The sequence below is a fragment of the Dromiciops gliroides genome, chromosome 3 (assembly GCF_019393635.1).
Source record: "Dromiciops gliroides isolate mDroGli1 chromosome 3, mDroGli1.pri, whole genome shotgun sequence".
NCBI classification, from domain to species: Eukaryota; Metazoa; Chordata; class Mammalia; order Microbiotheria; family Microbiotheriidae; genus Dromiciops; species Dromiciops gliroides.
Window position 1 is genome coordinate 20,369,894 of NC_057863.1, and position 19,792 is coordinate 20,389,685.

Genomic DNA, 19,792 nt, shown 5'->3' on the forward strand with positions numbered 1-19,792 from the left:
GTATATAGCTCCATTTGTATAGATCTGTCTGTATGCTCTCTCCAGCATTAGATTGTAAGCTCCTTCAGGACAGGGAAGGCTTTTTGGTTTTGCCTCTTAGCACAATGCCTGTGATGTAGCATGATTTCCATTGTAATCCTGTGCATTTAGAAGCATTATTCTGAGAAGAGCTTCACCAGATTGACATGACATCAAGAAAGTTAAGAAGCTCTAATCCCAGTGCCTTGTTTTATAAAGAAGGAAACAGGGACCCAGAGAGGTGAACCAAATTCCATAATATCCCAGAGGTGACCAGGCCAGAAATTTGAACCTAAGTTTAGCTGTAGTGAAAAGATTGTTATACCCAAAGAAACAAATGATCTACTCTAGGTGACTAACCTGGTGTTCTTCCACTTATTTCCAGTGAGTCAGAATTGCTGAGGTGGTCATGTCCCTAACCAGTACTAGGGATAAGGACTATACCTGTGACTTTATCAATATAAATGTCCAAGTGAGGAAACCCAAGGGTGGACCAGGGCACAGAGAGGTTGACTGATTTCTCCAGCCAGGATGTCTTAAAATTGAACCTAGGGGGCGGCTAGGTGGCGCAGTAGATAAAGCACCAGCCCTGGATTTGGGAGTACCTGAGTTCAAATCTGGCCTCAGACACTTGACACCAGCTGTGTGACCCTGGGCAAGTCACTTAACCCCATTGCCCCACAAAAAAAAAAAAAAAATGAACCTAGGACTTAGATCTTCCTGGTCAGGTGGATCCAACCCCCCCTGCTGCTCCTGGTCTCTGATTAGGTGGATACTGGAGTGATTTTACATTTCCTTCTCCATCTCATTTTCCATATGAGGTAATTGAGGCAAACAGGGTGAAGTGACTCATAGCCAATAAGTGTCTGAGGCCAGATTTGAATTTAGGAAGATGAGTCTTATTGACTCCAGACTCAGAACTCTATCCACTGCACCACCTAACTATACAGGGCTCCATTGACAGTAAGTGGCAGAGTCTGGGTTGGAAGCCAGGTCTCCTGCCTCCAACCATACCTCGTGCTTTCATTCTGACATGAACTGCAATACCCTCAATTGACACTCATCCTTGATAGACTCTGTGTAACCATCTTCCATCTGGGAGTTGTATTCCACATATTGAAAACTGCCAAGAAATTTGCCTTTTATTTCTATTCCAGAAATTTCCTTTTCTCTTCAAGACAGTACAATTCCATGGTTTTATAAAGAATAAAACAGGTCTGAAGGTTGAGATACTTTCAGTGATTTTAGAAAAATATTCAATTGAAAAGTGTTGGGGAAAAGGGGTGCAAGGGAGTCTTCTTTAAGCTATGGCCAATGCCCAGAACTATTTATAACAACTCACTTTTACCTTTACAAAGTGCTTTACCTACTTTCTCATTTGAGCCCCAAACAAGCCTGTGAGGTAGGTTCTACAGCTGTCACCACCCCATTTTACAAATGAGGAAATTGAGGCTGGGAGAAAGGTGACTAATGGATACCTGTGGTCACACACCTAAGCCTAGTCTTCTTGATTTCATGTCTAGAGCTATAGTCAATGTCACTGAGCAGCCTTGGTCTGGGATAATCTCAGCCTATTTCTTCTGTTGTTGAGACAATGGGATATTGCTTCTTGCTCCATGCTTGGCACAAAGCCTGCTGCTTAGTTGGTCCTTATAAATGCTTCTTAATTTGATTTACAAATGCCTATCGTGTTCTTCATAGAAATTATTTTCTCTTCCATCTCTGGGTCTTTGCTGGGGCCATCCCCCAGGCCTGGCCTGAAATCTCACCTCAGCCTCTTAAAATGCTGAATTTCCTTCAGAGCTCAATTTGAGCACCACCTCCCAGCTGCCACCCAACCTTTAACTCACATTTTTGTATTTGTATATGTATATGTACACACACATACATATTGTTGTTCAGTCATTTTAGTCATGTCTGACTCTCTGTGCCCCCATTTATGGTTTCGTTGGCAGAAATATTAGAGTGGTTTGCTATTTCCTTCTCCAGCTCATTTTACAAATGAAGAAACTGAGGCAAACAGGTTGAAATGACTTGCCCAGGGTCATACAGCTAATAAGTGTCTGAGGATGGATTTGAATTCACAAAGATGAGTCTTCCTGACTCCAGGCAGGGCACTCTATCTACTGAACCTCCTAGCTGTCCATGCATTTATATGTGCCTGTGCATGTGTATGTACATGTAGACATTGTGAGATATAAAATTGGATATTAGATCATAAATCTCCCCTACTTAACCTTTCCCTTAATTTATCTCCCAGACTAGTAAATGGAAGAAGCTTTTGGTTTTCTAGATAGACCTTTTATTGTCAAGGTAGTCACAAGGTGATGTTGATTAAAAGGATAGGAAAGTAGAAACACAATACAAATTGTCTTAAGTCTAAGCTTAGTCTATATTCCTTATAAAAACTCACCAAACCGAAAAGGCCACCTTTGGAGAGAGACCGTCTGTGCCGCGCCGTCAGGAGCCCAGCCAAGCAGGCCAAAGCCTCACTTCCGTTCTCTCCACCCCAGAAGTCGAGTGCATAGCAGGCAGTCTGACGTGCGCAGCAGGTGGACTGTTCGTCTCCTCCCCAAAAGGGTGGTCCTTCAAAAACTGGCGTCTTTCAGTTATCCTAACCGACTGTTAAAAACTTTCATATTTTTTTACCACACATACACATACAAACACAAGTGAAAACAACAACTTATAAGTGCTATTATGTGTCAGATACTGTGCTAAGCTGTGTAGATATAAAGAAAGGTCAAATACAGTCCCCATTCTTAAGGAGCTCACAATCAACTGGGGAAGACAAATTACCATGTACAAACAAGCTATATACAGTTTTTGTTGTTGAATCATTTTAGTTGTGTCAGACTCTTCATGACCCCATCTTGGGGTTTTCTTGGCAGAGACACTGGAGTGGTTTTCCATTCCTTCTCCAGCTCATTTTACAGATGAGGATACCGGGGCAAACAGGGTTAAAGGACTAGCCCAAGGTCACACACCTAGTGTCTGAGGCCAGACTTGAACTCAGGAAGATGAGTCTTCCTGGTTCCAAGCCCAGTGCTCTATCCATTGCACCTAAAAATTTGAAATAATCACTGGAGGGAAGGCAAAGGAATTAAGAGAAATTGGGAATTTAGTGGGGATTTGAAGGAAGCCAGGAGAGAGACCTGAGGCAATGAGCCTGATGGAAAGGCTATCAAAATACTCCTGTGTGAGGTGATGAGGGCCTACACCAGGGTAGTGGCAGTATCAAAGAGAAGAGAGCATACACAAGAGAAGTCACAAAGGTGGAACTAAAAAGACTCAACAGCTGACTTGATGTGGCATTTGACCATTGCTTATTAATTGATTAATGGAGGATGCCTAGAGTGTTTTCAATTATTTAGGGAGTAGGGGCAGCTAAGTGGTGCAGTATCCACTGCACCCTGGATTCAAGAGGACCTGAGTTCAAATCTTGCCTCAGACATTTGACACTTACTAGCAGTGTGACCTTGGACAAGTCACTTAACCCTCATTGCCCCGCAAAAATAAATAAATAAAATTATTTAGGGAGTTGAACAAAAATAAAGGTGGGGGTATCTCTTAAGACTATTAAAATGTGTGCTAGACTCCAAAGTGAGTCCAAAAGACTGAATACAAATCTTTCTTTTGGCGGGGGGGGGGGGGGGGGGGGGGGGGCTGGCAAAGGGGGTTAAGTGACTTGCCCAGGGTCACACAGCTAGTAAGTGTCAAGTGTCTGAGGCTGGATTTGAACTCAGGTCCTCCTGAATCCAGGGCCAGTGCTTTATCCACTGCGCCACCTAGCTGACCCTGAATGCCAATCTTAGCTGTACTGCCTGCTACTTGTGTGGCATTAGACAGTTCACCCAATCTCCCTAGAGATCTGTAAAATAAAAGGGTTAGACTAGATGCCCCCTTGAGTTCCCATCCAATTCTTTTCAAAGGTGATTTTTCCCCATGGTCTCTAAGGCGATAGTCTTGATTAAGAGATCACTAAGTGGCCACATCTAGATGTATAGAAATAGTTAGAAGGGCCATCTGTTCAAGGCATGTTACTTGTCTTAGATTTGCATAATAAACATAAACTATGCGTCTCTTCTCTGGACATTTTATTGTTATCCTTAATGGGTCAACATCATCTTTACCTTTTCTAATTATTTTGACATTTCCTGCCCAGACCTATACCAGGAATGCTTCCAAAACCTGGAGATAACGAAATTAATGATAGTTTTAGCATCTCATATTTGTTAAGCACTAAAGGTTTGCAAAGTACTTACATAACTTATCTAAAGTGAAAGCAACAAAAAGGCTTTGACCATTCTTGCCCAGGTGGTCGATTGAATATTACTCATCATTTGAAGGACACTCACCAAGTACCTGAGAGAATATTTACTGCTGGTATGGTATTAATTACCTCTCAGAGTCACAATGAGTAAAGGGGCTTTGCAAACATTAACATCATGGCAAGCTATCATGATTAAGAACTGGCAGGATTTTTTTTCCTATTAAATAAAATTACTTTACCTGTGAACGGTTTTTAATATTAGAGGATATGCCCAGTTTAGTGACTGGCACATAGTTCCAAATTGCTTTCCAAAATGGCTCAACCAATTCACAGCTTGACCAAAAATGTAATAAAGTGCCTTCCCACCCCGCCACTCTCAGCCCACTCTCTACAGCCCTTCCAATATGTCTGTTTTCCTTCTTTTTTGGTGGGTATGATATAGAAACTCAGAGTTATCTTACTTTACATTTCTCTAATTAGTAAACATTTAAAACATTTTATATGATTATTGATAGCTTTGATTTCTTCCTTTGAGAACTGTTGTCTCCTTTGTGCAAAATGCTTTATATGGATTGTGCCATTTTATCTGAACAGTTCCACGAGGTATGTACTAGTATTATCTGCATTTTACATACGGGGAACCTGAGTCTGAGAGGCTAAATTACTTGTCTAGAATCACACAGCTAGTAAGTGTCTGAAGTAGGATTTGAACTGAAATCTTCCCGACTAAAGATCCAACAATCTATTACACCATCCATCTACCTGTGTATAGCTTCATTTCATAATTTAGACATGCAGTGGTCATATATATGGCTGAATGAGTTCCCCAACAAATGCATACCTCTCCCATATGCAATATTATTATAGCGCTATCTCCTCAGAATCCCTCAGTCAAAGTTTATAGTCCAGCGTCCATCAGCACCTGAAACCAGAAACTTGGAGTCTCTGTTTGAACAGCTTTCACCCTTCCAAGGTAAAAAAGCCCGGTGCTTTCTAGTATGTCAATATGTGGCAGTCCCTAAATCTACTCCCATCTATTCCTTTGTCTTATTTGAATGTTTTCCATTTCTTCTGTAGCTTTCTATTTTAAAAAATAAATAAAGCATTTCATGTTGACTATCAGCACATCCAATAAACCATGATTGATAACTGTTTACATCTAAATGAATTAATTTCAACACATAAAGTACAAGCAGTTTTCTGTTTCCCTCGAAGTCCTCATGGGAATTCTTTGGCTATTCATTCTTATTCACTTTTCCTCTCTTATGGTTGTAGTGAGGGTATTCACTCTTCTGCTTCTATTTTCATCACTCTGCATCATTTCATCAAGGTCTTTCTAGATTTTTCCATATTTTTCATACTTGTCAGTCTTAATTGCTTGACTAGCATTCCACTACCTTAATGTACCACAGTTTATTGAACCATTATCCTAATTGAGTGTTTCCTTTGCCTCCAGTTTTTTTTTTTAATTACAGGACTGATATGAAAATCTTTGAGCATATAGCACTTTTTTTGTCCTTGATTACACTATCTGAGTATATTACCTGCTATGGAAATATTAGGCTAAAGGGTATGATTGCTTTGGTAACTTTTGCTATGTAATGCCAGAATACTTTCCAAAAGTATTCTACATGTTTGCAGTTTCCCACCTGGGAATGAATGTACCTGTTTCTCCACAACCCTATATCCATTGTTTCATTACTTTTTATTATTTTTTATGATTTGATGGATATGCCATGATATCTTTTTTTTCAGGGAAGTCACATCTAGTACTGATTCTAGTGCAACCCAGATTTTTAGCACTGATCCATTAAGAGAAATGGTTGCTTGGTTTCCTGTCTCTAAGTCAGTTTTTGTTATTGTTGCTCAGTCATTTCAGTCTTGTCTGACTCTTCATGACCCCATTTAGGGGTCTTAGCAAAGATTCCGTGGTAGTTTACCATTTCCTTCTCCAACTCATTTTACAGATGAAGAAACTGAGGCAAATTGGGTTAAGTGATTTTTAAAGGTCACAAGCTACTAAATTTCTAAGGATAGATTTGAACTCAGGTCTTCCTGACTCCAGGTCTGGTAATTTACCCACTTTACCTCCTAGTTGTCCTTCTAAATCAGTTCCCTATTAAAGCAAAATAGTTCATCTCAATTCCATGATGACTTAATCTGTTAAAGTTTCATTTATTCAGGGGTTACTTGAAATTAAGTAAATACTGACTGTATGACCCTTCATTTAACCTCTAAGTGTCCTCCAGGGCAACTTTAAGACTGTGAGTCAGAATAGTTGCTCATAAGTCTTGGCTGAAGAAGTTTCTTTACTCCAAACTGATTAAAACTGCTAAATAGCTGGTCCGGACCAAAAGAAATATGCTTTTTGCATAGAGCAGTCCTTTCCAGATATACTCAATTCTAACTCAGCCCAATCTAATGGACTTTATAAAAAGGAACATTCTTTTTTTGTTTTTGTTTTTTGTGGGGCAATGAGGGTTAAGTGACTTGCCTAGGGTCACACAGCTAATAAGTGTCAAGTGTCTGAGGCTGGATTTGAACTCAGGTCCTCCTGAATCAGGACCGGTACTTTATCCACTGCGCCACCTAGCTGCCCTCAAAAGGGACATTCTTAAGCAGAACCAACTGAACTAGGCAGCACCTGTGACAGAATATACTATATTCAGTACCCATAGGTCCCCTTGTTTTCCATCTTTTCAGGAAAAAGAGAAGCTACATCTCTTCAACTCTCCTTAGGACCAAGATCAGTTATTGTGATTATCTGGGTTGGAGCTTTGTCTCAGTGTCCTTTTTGTTGTTGTTGTTGTTGTTGTTGTTGTTGTTGTTGTTGTTGTTGTTTTGCGGGGCAATAGGGGTTAAGTGACTTGCCCAGGGTCACACAGCTAGTAAGTGTCAAGTGTCTGAAGCCGGATTTGAACTCAGGTACTCCTGAATCCAGGGCCGGTGCTTTATCCACTGCTCCACCTAGCTGCCCCTCAGTGTCCTTTTTATATATATTATTGCAGTCATTGCATATTTGTTTCTGGGTTTCTACTTTTCTTTCCTTTGCATCAGTTCATATTAATTTTCCCATGTTTCTTAGAATCTCTCTTATTCTTTGTTTGCTATAAAGGCCTATAATATTCATTACATTTATATTCCACAGTTTTCATAGCCATCCCCTAGTCAAAGGGCATCAATTTACAAATGATGAAATGGGACCCCTTGCACTTACTAGCTACCTCACCCTAGACAAGTCACCCAGGCTTTCTTCGCCTTGATTTCTTCATGTGTCCAATGATAGGGTTGGAGTTGAAGGTCTCTAAGGTCCCTTCTGGTTCTGATCTGTGGTTCTAGTGAGCCAGCATTTATTAGGGGCTTACTGTGTACCAGGGATACAAAGAAAGACACAAGCAATGCCTGCCTTCAGGGAGTGTACCTTCTAATGGAGGAAACAACAAGCAAGCAGCTATGTGCCAACAAATATATAACAGGAAGTTGTCTCAGAGGTGAAGATCCAAAGCACTGGGGTGGTTGTTTTTTGTCCTTTGTTCTCAAAGAGATACGGGCGGGGGCGAGGGGGGGGATGTCAGGACTTTCAGTAAATTGGATTTAAGTCAGGGAGGGGTGTGCAAGGTCACCAGCCTCACTCTCTCCCCAGAGCCATCTGAGTTTATTGACAATATATACATCAGGATGACTAGAGATGGCCCTGGATGTTTGAGGCAATTGGGGTTAAGTGATTTGCCCAGGGTCACACAGCTATCCACTGCACAACCTAGCTGCCCCATGGCACTAATGATGCCAGGGAGGGACAGCCATCAGGCTCCATGTGGGACCTGAGCTGAGTCCTGAACAGTTGACTAGGATAAGATCTAAGTCCCCAGTCCATTACTGCCCTGTGTTCCTTATTAAAAGCTGTGGTTGGTTAGAAAGGACATGATGGGACCCGGTAATCTTACTTGCTTTGCACAATCAAACCACTTACTTGGGGAATGATATATGTCTGTGGGGGGAGGGAGAGAAGGAGAGAGGGAGGAAGGAAGAGAGAGAGACAGAGAGACATAGACAGAGAGAGAGAGAGGGAGGGAGAATATGCTGGTTTTGTCATCTGTCTCCTGTTCCTTCTATAAAAATAAAATATGCCTCAAGGAAGCCCATGCATAGACTTGGGCTGAGGACTTCTTTGGATGGCAGTTGGAGTCAGGGGACCCTTTCTTTGATGTTTACCTGTCATCTCAGGGGCCTGCAGGTTTCGGATTAGGCTGCACTAGTTACTGGAAACAGGACGGTTCCCTGGAGAGGGCACCAGATTTGGAGTCAACGGACTCTGGCTCAAATCCAGGCTCTGCCACTCCATTCTTGTGTGACCCATAGCAATCCTAACCTCACTAAGCCAAGATTCTGGGACTCCTTCCTTGGAAAATGTTTGTAAAATGCTTTCAAAATTTAGCCCCTCTACCCAGATATTTAGTCATTCAACAAGCATTCTTAAACACCTTCTATGAGCCAAGCACTGCATTAGGTGCTGGCGATACAAAACTCAAAATAACCCAAGTAAGACCCTAACTTAAGTATGTGACATCATCCTTACTTAATACCTCCCTCCAAGGGGTCAAGCGGAAAATAAAGGTCCCAAAGTCACCACAGTAAAAACTAGAAAAAAATAAATTACCAGTGTAACCATGTCAGCTCTACCTTCCCATTGGCCTTATATTTCTCTCTCTCTCTCTCTTTCTCTGTCTCTGTCTCTCTGTCTCTCTCTTTCTCTGTCTCTGCCTCTCTGTCTCTCTCTCTGTCTCTGTCTCTCTCTCCTCTGTCTCTGTCTCAGTCTCTGTCTCTGTCTCAGTCTCTGTCTCTCTGTCTTTCTCTGTGTCTGTGTCTGTGTCTGTCTCTCTCTCTCTGTCTACCCTTATTCCCTGCCCCCCCCCATCCCCTTCAGGTCTGGGAGGGGCCAGGGCTAGTGCCAAGGTAAGATGATTGCTGGCAAGAGACTGCCTCTGGAAGGAAAAGTGGGCCAGCAGGCCCCCTGGGAGAAGAAGGTGAAATTGGGGACAAGTCCAGCTAATCAAGGCTGTCTGAGCCCTCTGAGAGAATTCTCAAGTACGGCTCGTTCACAGGCCGTCCTTATTTGCTTTGGTGCTGTCTGATATATCAGCCTGCCCCCATGGCACCCCCAGTAGAGGTACTTTCCCAAACACATTCTCCTTAGGTCAGTTGTCTTGTTAGCTGAATGTTTACCATATGGGTAAAGACATCAAGCAGCCAAGTATGTGAATGGCCTGACATTTTATTCCATTCAGGAGAGCAAGCATTTGTGGTCTCTATCACATGCCAGGCACTGTCAAAGTAAGACAAAGACAAAACAATCCCTGCCCTCAGGGAACTTACATTTTATCAGGGACACAGCCAAGTAAATGGTAAATATCTACAAGGTATATTTTTAGGGAGGACACCAACATATTGGGAAATAAGCAAAGGTTGTAGGAGGGAGCCCTTATGGTGATGCTAAGGACGAATGGTTGGTTTTTGGTTCTGTTTTGATTTAGATGTTTATTTTGGTAACACACACACACACACGCACGCACGCGAGCTCGGGGAGTAGGAGGAGGTGATACAATAACAATAATCCTCACACTTAGATAACCCTTGAATGGCCATTATCAACCACAAGCACTTATTATTCACTATGTGCCAGTCAATAGACTAGACCCTGAAGATACAAAGACAGAAGCAAAAGACCCTGCCCGAAAAGAGCTTGTATTCTTTGCAAGAGGACACCGTGTTTATGCATAGGTATCCCAAATGGGGTCACAAAGAATTGGACTTGCCTGAAAAAATGACTGAACTGCAAATACCCCCAAATAAATACCAGGTAATTTGGAGAGGGAGAGGGGACTGAGGCATTGCATCTGTGAGGATCCAGGAAGGCTTCATGCTGGCGGTAGTACTTGAGCTGTGTTGAAGGAAACTCTAAAAGTTTAATGTTTTGCAGAGGAATTTACACTCATTGTCCTCTGAAGACTGTACTACAGGTGGTACTACCCCATTTTACAGATGAGGAAACTGACCAACTATGGCTAATGTCAAGAAATAATTATGGTTAGTCCTGTTGATTCTGCCTACCACACCTTGATACCTTCTATGTGAGGCAAATAGCCTACTTGTGGGTGATTGGATGTCATTGGGTGGGGATAGAAAAGGGAAGAAGGACCCTGAGGTGAAAAACGGGCCCAAAATACTTTTTATTAACTTAATCAGACTCTGTTTCTATATCCAAGGTGTGGCTGCAGGACTTTTGGAGCCCTAGGAGTGGCAGTGTCGGGCTTGGGCATCTGAAAGACAGTTATTTTATATGCTAACTAACAACATGTGACCCTGTTAGCTACGGCCTTTAATAGGTTGTTAAACTCAGCAGTTGCTGTGGTAGCATCGGCGTGCAGCCAGTTGACATGAGGCTCAGCAATTTGACACAATCAAGCCTTGTTAAGATCATGGCCCGAGCTGTTTTATGGAAACCACCGTAAAAGACCCGTATTAAAGTAATAATTAGTTATTCTGTTTTAGAGAGTCGGGCACAGAACACTGAAGCAAGCAATTTTACAAGACCAAGACATCAGGATAAATTAATAGTCAAGCCTGTCTTCCCTCTTAGAGACTCACCCAAGAAAGCAAAGTCCTCTCACTTAGCAGAAATCTTTAAAAACAATGGGACCTCAAGCAGAAATGTAAATGAAGCCACCCTCTCCTTTAAAGAATTCCAAACATTTCCTCATTCCTAACTCTTCCAAAGACAACTTCTGCAGTCTAGCTGAGCCAGACTGGATCCAACACCTTGGGAAGAATCAGTCAGCTCTTAATTTACAACCAGGACAAAACTGTTTCACCATCATCTTTGCAAGTTAAGTAGTAGTTTTCAAAATCATTTAGCTGTCAGTGGCTGACCAAGGGAACTTCCCAGACGAAGATCATTGCATATTTCCAGAAGTTAGATTTTGGTGATTCCTTTCTTGAAAATATCCTTGGCCAGAAGAACAAAACTGGAAGGTGCCTCATTCATTCATTCACTCACTCACTCATTCATTCAAACAAGTATTTATCAAGAGGTTCCTATTTCCAAGTTATTTGTTCTAGTGGCAGGGAATGCAAAGATAAAACATAATGTCTTCTCAAAGAGCTTATATTCCACTGGGGGATGCTACATCAATTCAGTAATAACTGATACCTAGATGGTGATTGTTTTTAAACTTTGCAAAGTACTTTACAAACAGGAGCTCATTTAAGCCTCCCAGCAACCCTGTGGAGTGAGGACTGCAGGTATTATTATCCCTTTTTCACAGATTAGAAAACTAGCTCAGAGAGGATGACTTGCAGAGTTTTATCAATCTGCTGGCTTCTATTTAAGGCTTGCTAAGAGCTGGAGGGAGCTCACAGGTCATTTCACCCAAATCCCACATTTTACAGATGAAGAAACTGAATCCTAGAGAAATTAAGTGACTTGCCCAAGTTAAGTGGCAGAGATGGATTGCACCTCAGGTACTATGATTCCAACCTCAAGGGCAAAACTCAGCATCACCATCTGTGGTCACAAGAGTTGGCAGTGCCAGAGGCAAGACTGGCACCCACATCTTTGGGATACCTGGTCAAGTACTGTAGCCAAGCCTCTACAGGCCTTCCTGTTCAGTCACGTCAGCTCTTTATGACCCCATGTGGGCAAATTTTGGCAAAGATACTGAAATGGTTTCTGTTTCCTTCTCCAGCTCCTTTTCCAGATGAGGAAACTGAGGCAAAGGGGCTTGCCCCAGGACCACACAGCTCTTAAGTGTCTGAGGTCAGATTTGAACTCAGATCTTCCTGAGTCCAGGCCTAGCACTCTATCTGCTGTGCCAACTAGCTGCCCACAGGACACAGATACACAATCAATCACAAAATAATACAAAGCAGTTTCCAGACAGAGAGACCACTAACAGCTGGGAGGGGGCAAAGGTCTTCCATGGGAAGGGGCCCCTGAACTGGACTTCGAAGGACAAAGGGGTTCTCAGAGGCAGAGGTGAGGAGAGACGAGGGCATAGGCAGTGCAGAGGTACTGGATGGAGGCAGGAGATGGAATGTTGTGTACCAGGAACTAGGCAGCATCCTTCTTTCCTCCCAGAAGTCACGTATTCCCCATGGGAGTCAGAGAAGGAAGGCAGAGGCAGCAACAGGTTTGGCACTTGAACTTTGAAAGGGAATGGGGGGTGGGGGTGGGGGGAAGACCGGAGAGAAGCAAAGCAGGGAGAGGAAGCTGCAAGGAGGCTGGTGGGTGGGAGGGGGAAATGATGGTGAACACTGAGCGCACGTCATCCGGGCTCCCAAACAGGAGATTTCCAACATGGGGTCACTCGGGGACTTGAGGAGACTTCTGTTTGGGGAGATTCCTGGTACTGACCCAGCGCCACTGGCTAGAGCATTTAGAGGTCCAGAGCCCTTAAGGGCAAGCTGAAGTACTAGCTTGGGACCACTGCCAGGGATTGAATGAATCTGGATAGGGCACGGCGCCCGGGGATTGCCTTCTTTATCCACGGGCCAAGAACCTCGAGGTTCCCACCGGCCTCGGGCTATGGCCCCGCTCTCTCTGCCACCGTGCGTGTGCGTACGCCGAGTGTCTCTGTCCGCCGGTCTGCAGACGTGTGGCATCCCTAGAGTGACTGGCACTTGGAGACCTAGGCAGGGAACCCTGGCGACCGAGGGGGAAGTCTGTTAGTGCTGAGGGGCTCTTCCCCACGGTGCCACCTCCCCCGGGCCCTGTCCCCACCCCCTTTCTCTCTGTCTCTCCCGCCCAGGGTTCAGGCTCAAGGCCCCATCCCAGCCCGGCCCCTGAATCTCTCTGCCTAGCTCCCACCCCTATCCCAGCTGCAGCGAAAACCGGGAGGAGCGGACTGCGTGCCTGAAACGCCCAGGCTGGGATCTGGGCATGCTCCGTAGTCGGGACGGGGTTTTGGTCACCAGTAGGAAGCTTTCTCTTGGTGGCGGTGCCGGTGCCCCGGCTGCTCCGCCCGCTGCTGCTCCGCTGGGCATGAGCCGGCTCAGGGCTGGGGCAGCCCAGTCTGGCGGGGCTGGAGGGAGGAGGAGGGAGAGCCGGGAGCCTAGGCCGGCCACGAGGCGGAGCCGAGCCGGGTGAGAGTCGGATCAGCCCCGGCCCCGGCCACAGCCCCAGTCCCAGCCCCAGCCCCAGCCCCAGCCCCAGCCCGGGTCCCAGCCAGGCGGGAGGGGGAAGGGGCAGGCGCGGAAAAAAACCCAGGCAGGTGATACCTCTAGCGCCCCGGCTAGCTGGGGAGCTGGGGGTGCAGACACTCAGGCAGGAGACGAGACGGGGCGGGGGTGGGGGCAGGAAAGGGGAAGAGAGGACCAACAAGCCCCACCCCGCTTGCCGCTTTCTCTCGCAGAAAGTCACGGTCATAGTTGTGTGCACAGACAGACCCCCCCTCCCCCCCCTCCCGCTGGGCTGGGGGTTGGGGGGATGAGGAAAGGAGGGGCAACGGTAGCCAGCTGCAAAATACAAAACTAGTGGCTGCCCCGCTGCCCGTGCCCCCTCTCCCTCCAAGACGATGTAAAAGTGTATCCACAAACGTTGTGTGTCGGTGTCTCTGGGGTGGGGAGTGGGGGTCTCTTAGAGGAGGGGGGCGCAGAGGAGCTCCAATCGGGAAACTGTAAGAAGCAGCTTCCCTCTCCCTCTCACCCGCTTCATTAAAAGTCTCCGAGCGTCCATTGCTGTGCATCACCCTCCTCTGTCTCTTGGGGGTCCTCAGGAAGAACTAGCAGGGGGCGGGGTGGGGTGGGGGGAGGACTGGGTGGGGTGAGAAAGGAAATCCCGACGCCTCTGCTCTCCGCCCAAGTGCCCCTTTTCCAAGTGGAGTCCTGGGCGGCCGGGGAGTGCACTCGGCTTGGCTCTGGTCTCCTCCTGGCCCCGAGGTCGGGGGTGGGAGGACGAGGAGAGGAGGAGACTTGGTTTCCCCGGACCCGCGGCGGCGGCAGCAGCAGCAGCCGCCGCCTTGCAGCCAGCCCGCCGGCAGGAGGGAGTCTCGCTCCCCGTGGATGCCCGGCTTGGCGGCTAATTCTGACCAGTCTTTCCTTCTCCTTCTTCTCACTGTGTGTCTCCCTCTCTGCTCCCGCCCAGGATTACCGAGAGGATGGGATGGATTTAGCCAGTGACGCTTGCAGCAGCAGCCGCTCCAGCTCACGGTCCGACTCCAGCAAAGTGACCCCGTGCTCCGAGTGCAAATCCTCCTCCTCGCCCTCCTCCTCCTCCTCCCCCGGGAGCCTGGACTTGGTGGCTGCTCTGGAGGACTATGAGGAGGAGCAGAGTTTCCAGGTTTACCAGAAGAAGGTGATTGATGAGTGGGAAGAAGAAGAGGACGAGGAGGAAGAGGAGGAGGAAGAGGAGGAGGACAACAACGACCAAGGGTACAGGGACTTCAGGCATATCGCCGGGCACGGCCGCTATGCCAAGCCGGCCAACGGGAGGAGTTACGCGAGGGAGCTGGGGGGAGTGAAGCCCCCCACCTCCAGCAGGAGCACCGTCAGCAACACCTCCACCGGCAGCTGCGGCGGCGCCGGTACCGGCACCGGCGCCCGGAGCACCGTCATGCCGCCCCCAGTCCCCAACGGCAACCTCCATCCCCCTCCGGACCTCAGGCACAACGGCAACGTGGTGGTGGCCGATCGGCCACTGACCGGACACCGGGGAGGCCACCCCAACCCCCTGCAGAAAGGTCGGCCTGCGGGGGGGAGACTGGGCGGCCCGGGCCCCGGGCCCACGGGGCTCCTCCCGCTTCACCCCTTGGACACTGGGACTTGTCTCAAGGAGGAGCCCCAGCTCCCCACTATGGACTGGGAGGCTTTGGAAAGGCATCTCGCCGGCTTACAGTTTCAGGAACAGGAGGGGCGCAGCCAGAGCCAAGGGAAACCCAACTCCACCTCGGTAAGTTGCTGGGTTGTCCTTAATATACTGTGTGCGCAGAAAGAGCGAGGATCTTGGCCCATTCATTCCGGTGCCGTCCCCCATTCCCTCCCATCGTTTGCTCACACTCTCTGTAGACTGAGCTATCTGCCGTTTCAGGATTGGGGGGTTGAGGGGACGGGAGGGGAGAAGGGAAGGGGAGAAACGAAGAGGGAGAGAGGGCCACGCAAAGTCTCAGATTCAGGGAACCAGCGACTCATCCCCCTGGTATGGACTTTTGCAGACAAGCGCGGTGCTACCCGGTGGGGTGAGTCACCAGGGGCGATGCTTGGCACCTACACCCGGCGGCTCAGGGGAAGACTTCAGGCGGCGGGAATTGCCGCCGCCGCGAGAGTCCCTGAGACGTAGCTGCTGGGGGTGGGGGCTTTACTCCCCCTGCTGAGGGGTTCCCCACCCCTCCACCAGTGCCCCGAAGCTAGCAGGAAGGCACCTCGCCCTCTTATATGTTCCGTAGTTGGACGGTTCTCTTTCATCCGCAGGGACTTGGGGCTGTCCTGAAATTGACGCTATTGTTTGGCTGGGAGACCGGGCGAAATTGACTTGCCCTGGTTTCTGGGAGAGGGAAGCGGTTGTCTTTCTGGGAGCCTGATTCGTTTCAGGGTGCCTGCCTCCCGGTTTTGATAACGGGCCACCTTCAGTCCTTCCCAGAGGCAACTGCCTTGAATTCAGGAAACCCAGACAAGGGGGAGGAGTATGGGGAGGAAGAAGGAGGGAAAGAAGGCGAGAGCTGCTATGTGAGCATCAGAAATAGGAATCCTGGACAGGTTAGCACATGTCCCAAACCCTTTTCGCCCATGAGAGAAGGACAGATATCTTCTTCTTTTTTAAAAAAGAGACTGGGGCTCCCCATTTATCACTGTTTTGAGATAGGGCACCAGTTGCAATTTAAAATCATTAATGATGCCCTCCAATGCAACTGAGGGGCAGAGTTGAAATGAGCTTCTCTGTGTGACAGCTGTAAGGAAGCAGCAGAAAATGCTTGCCTTGCAGGTATAATTTTCAGGCTCCAGGGCCCTGGGGCTAGTGGAAATTGGGTGCGTGCACTTCTGACACCAGGGGTGAGGATAGTAACTGCATTTCCTAGAAAAAAACGGGAACCATTGGGGAGGGGCCACCTTTCAATGGGGCTGCTGCTGCTTGCACAAGCTACCGCCTGGACTCCCCAGAGAAAGTGCATATTAAATTAACATAACATAAAAATGTTTTAATTATGGCTGTTGAGTTTACCACTTGCATTCTCCTCTTTGTGACTTGAAGACATGGAATCTTTCCATCAAAGCCAAATACTCCCACTTGTATTGAGGAAATGGCTTAGCCTCCCCCCCCCCTTTTCTATTTAGTCCTTCACAGAGAAAATATCTCCTCCTAGCCTTTCCTGACAGTGAAGGGACAGTTTTTTATTTACTGTTGTATCCCTGGTGATGACATTTGTGCAATCCGGGTACACTTGAAATTTTGATATTTAGAAATCCAGGCATCCATCGGCACAGGGCCTGTGCTTTGATGTTTGTTGACAGTGGGTTTATTGCTTCGGATTAAGTCTGTTCACAAGCTGAACTTATGACTAAGGCTGGAGTCCCATAGAGAAGTTGTTCAATATGGTGGTGCTTGTTGTTGAATGGTGTATAGGAAGCAGCTGGGGAAAATGAGACGCAGTGATTGTTGGTTTAGAGCTGGAAGGGATTTAGGAGGTCATGTAGTCTCAGGATCACAGAGCTAGAATTGGAAGGAGCTTTGGAGGCCATCTCGTTTACCCCCTTTATTTTATTATTATTATTATTGGGGTTTTTTTGGTGAGGCAATTGGGGTTAAGTGACTTGCCCAGGGGCACACAGATAGTAAGTGTCAAGGGTCTGAGGCCGAATTTGAATTCAGCTCCTCCTGACTCCAGGGCCCCCATCATTTTACAGGTGAGGAAACTGAGGCCTGGTGACTGGGAGACAGCATCAGAGGCAGAATTAGGACCCAGATCTTCTGACTCAGGAAGCAGGGTTCTTTCCACTGTACCACATTGCCTCTTCAGTTCCTTCCTCTACATTTCGCCTTTCAGGCTCTTCCTCTGGAATCTCAGTGAATCATGGAAGCAATCCTCATTTTTGAAATGGTATCAATTTTGCCCAAATTTTTTCATTGGAGAAGCAACATGGGATAGCAAAGAGGGTGTTGGTCTTGGGAGATGGGGCCTCAAACCCTGCCACTACTACTTAACCAGCAATAACTTTGGGCCCATTATTCAACTTTAATAAGCCTTAGGCAAAAGGACTGAATCTCAAATCTCCCTCCTCTCTCCTTCTCAAGCTGTCTTTCCTCCACCTCTCCGTGTCTCTTTCTTTTTCCCTCCTCCCCTTCTCTGTCCCTCTTGTCTCTCCCTCTGTCTTTGTCTCTCTTTTAAACAAACACACACAGACACACACATAGACACACACATACCCTTATACACCCTCATTCTCAATGCTTATCCCAGGCCATTGACATGATAATTATCTAGGGACTAGATCTGTGATTTCAAAGGTTGAGAGAACTCCCAGAGTAAGGAAATTCCCTCCACTAGTGTAGTCTGCTGCCTTCCTGCAAATTCTAGTTTTAGAGTTTCCTAGAAGACTGAGTGGTTAAGTGACTTGCCCAGGGTCACACAACCTGAAGTTCCAGTGGCTGCACTTGAATCCAGGTCTGACTGGTTCTGAGGCCACCTCTGAAAGCACAAGGTCTCGTTGCCTTTAATCTATCTTACATTTTAGCAAGCCAATGTTTAGAGCTTCTCTTTTTTAGCCACCTAAAATACAGTTGGCAGGATGCTTTATGATAATGGCAAGGAGTCCAACTCAGCATGAACACATTCTCAGACATTCATTCCCACTCTTTGTAGGTTGCCCGATCAAGGTTTCTGAAAGTTCAGCGTAAGTTCCATCAAACTCCAGTTCCAAAGTTCAATGCTACTAGAATCCTACAACTCTCCCCTGATTTCCCAGAGTGGGAATTACTTGGAATGTTATCCTGGTGCCTTACCTTTACTATTTGCTTTCCTGAGAACTGTCTTCAGGGTCTTAGTTACCATTTCCTCCCCTCCTCCCATCCCAACATCACCACATTCTATGGCTTTCTGCCCCTGGACCCAGACATCACCTTTTTCTACTTGTAGCATTCAGAAAACTGAGGTGGTAGTTCCAGACACTGGGGAGAAGCAATAGCAAACAGAGCATCTGAACCCAAAGATGCCTGTGATTGCTAGACAGTTTAATCATATAATTCTATGCATATTTGTACAAATGGTGCAATAGATAGAGTTCTAGGGCTGGAGTCAACAAGTCCTTAGTTCAAATGTGACCTCAGTCATTTACTACCTGTGTGTACTTGGGCAACTTACTTAACCACTGTCTGCCTCAGTTTCTTCAACTGTAAAATGGGGATAATACCTTACAGGGTTGTTGTGAGGGTCAAATGAGACAATATTTGTAAAGTACTTAGTACAGTACCTTGCATGTAGTAGACTCTTAATAAATGCTTGGGGGCAGCTAAGTGGCGCAGTGGATAAAGCAGTGGATAAAGCACCGGCCCTGGATTTAGGAGGACCTTAGTTAAAATCCAGGCTCAGAGGTTTCACACTTACTACCTGTGTGACCCTGGGCAAGTCACTTAACCCTCATTGCCCTTCCCCAAAACATAAACAAAAACAAACAAACAAAATAAATGCTTGTTCCCAAAGGGGAAGCTAGGTGGTGCAGTGGATAGAGCACCGGCCCTGGAGTCAGGAGTACCTGAGTTCAAATCCGGCCTCAGACACTTAACACTTACTATCTGTGTGACCCAGAGCAAGTCACTTAACCCCAATTGCCTCACTAAAAAAACAAAAACAAAAATGCTTGTTCCCTTCCCACTTCCTACAATGCTTTTGTCTGTACTTTATCTATGTGGAACACAGGGATATGGTCCCTGGAGAAATCCATTGTGTGATGGAAGGAGCACTAGATCGAGAGTCAAGAGGATTCAGCTTCAAATCTTGGGTCATACTACCTGGGTGACCTTAGGGAAGGGCCCTCACCTTTCAGGAACCCAGTTTCTTTTGTAAAATGAGGTTGAGCTAAATGATCTCTTTCTGCCAGTTGGTGCCACTGTTTATTTCCATGACTTTGATACAAAAGTCTCCTTTGAGAAGATATGCTTTCTACAAAAAAAAAAAAAAAAGGTGGAGTAGAGTAGGGTTGGGGTTGAGCTTTTGTGTGTGTGTGTGTGTGTGTGTGTTGTTTCACTTTAAATAAAGGAATCTGGCTATTCTGCCTTGTATCTGTTTATTACCTTGTACTGTTATCCAGTCAAGAGTTAACTGTGAGAAGAGAAAGTTGTGAGGGACAAAGGGTTTTTGTAGAAAAGAAAGCCAATCGTGGTGGAGATGACTGAGTCAGAAAGGCCTCCGAAGAACAAGTGACTTTGTGTTATATTTTTTTCTGCTTTAAAAGGGAAGGTATTAATCTAAGCCAGGGGTTCTGAACTCTTTTGTGCTGTAAGCCTTTTTGACAGTCTAG

At 46.4% G+C, this 19,792-nt stretch overlaps 1 protein-coding gene across 4 annotated transcripts in view; it reads left to right on the forward strand.

The window, feature by feature from the left end:
- Positions 1-19,792, forward strand: part of LOC122749242 (schwannomin-interacting protein 1) — an 830,285-nt gene that overhangs the window by 644,303 nt on the left and 166,190 nt on the right. For 3 of the 4 annotated variants that reach the window (XM_043995506.1, XM_043995507.1, XM_043995509.1), the window contains one exon: positions 14,430-15,233. In XM_043995506.1, coding sequence (XP_043851441.1) covers positions 14,430-15,233 — 804 coding nt within the window. Of the gene's footprint in view, positions 1-13,255; positions 13,430-14,429; positions 15,234-19,792 lie in introns of those variants that run through there. The other variant, XM_043995508.1, reaches the window with a different exon arrangement.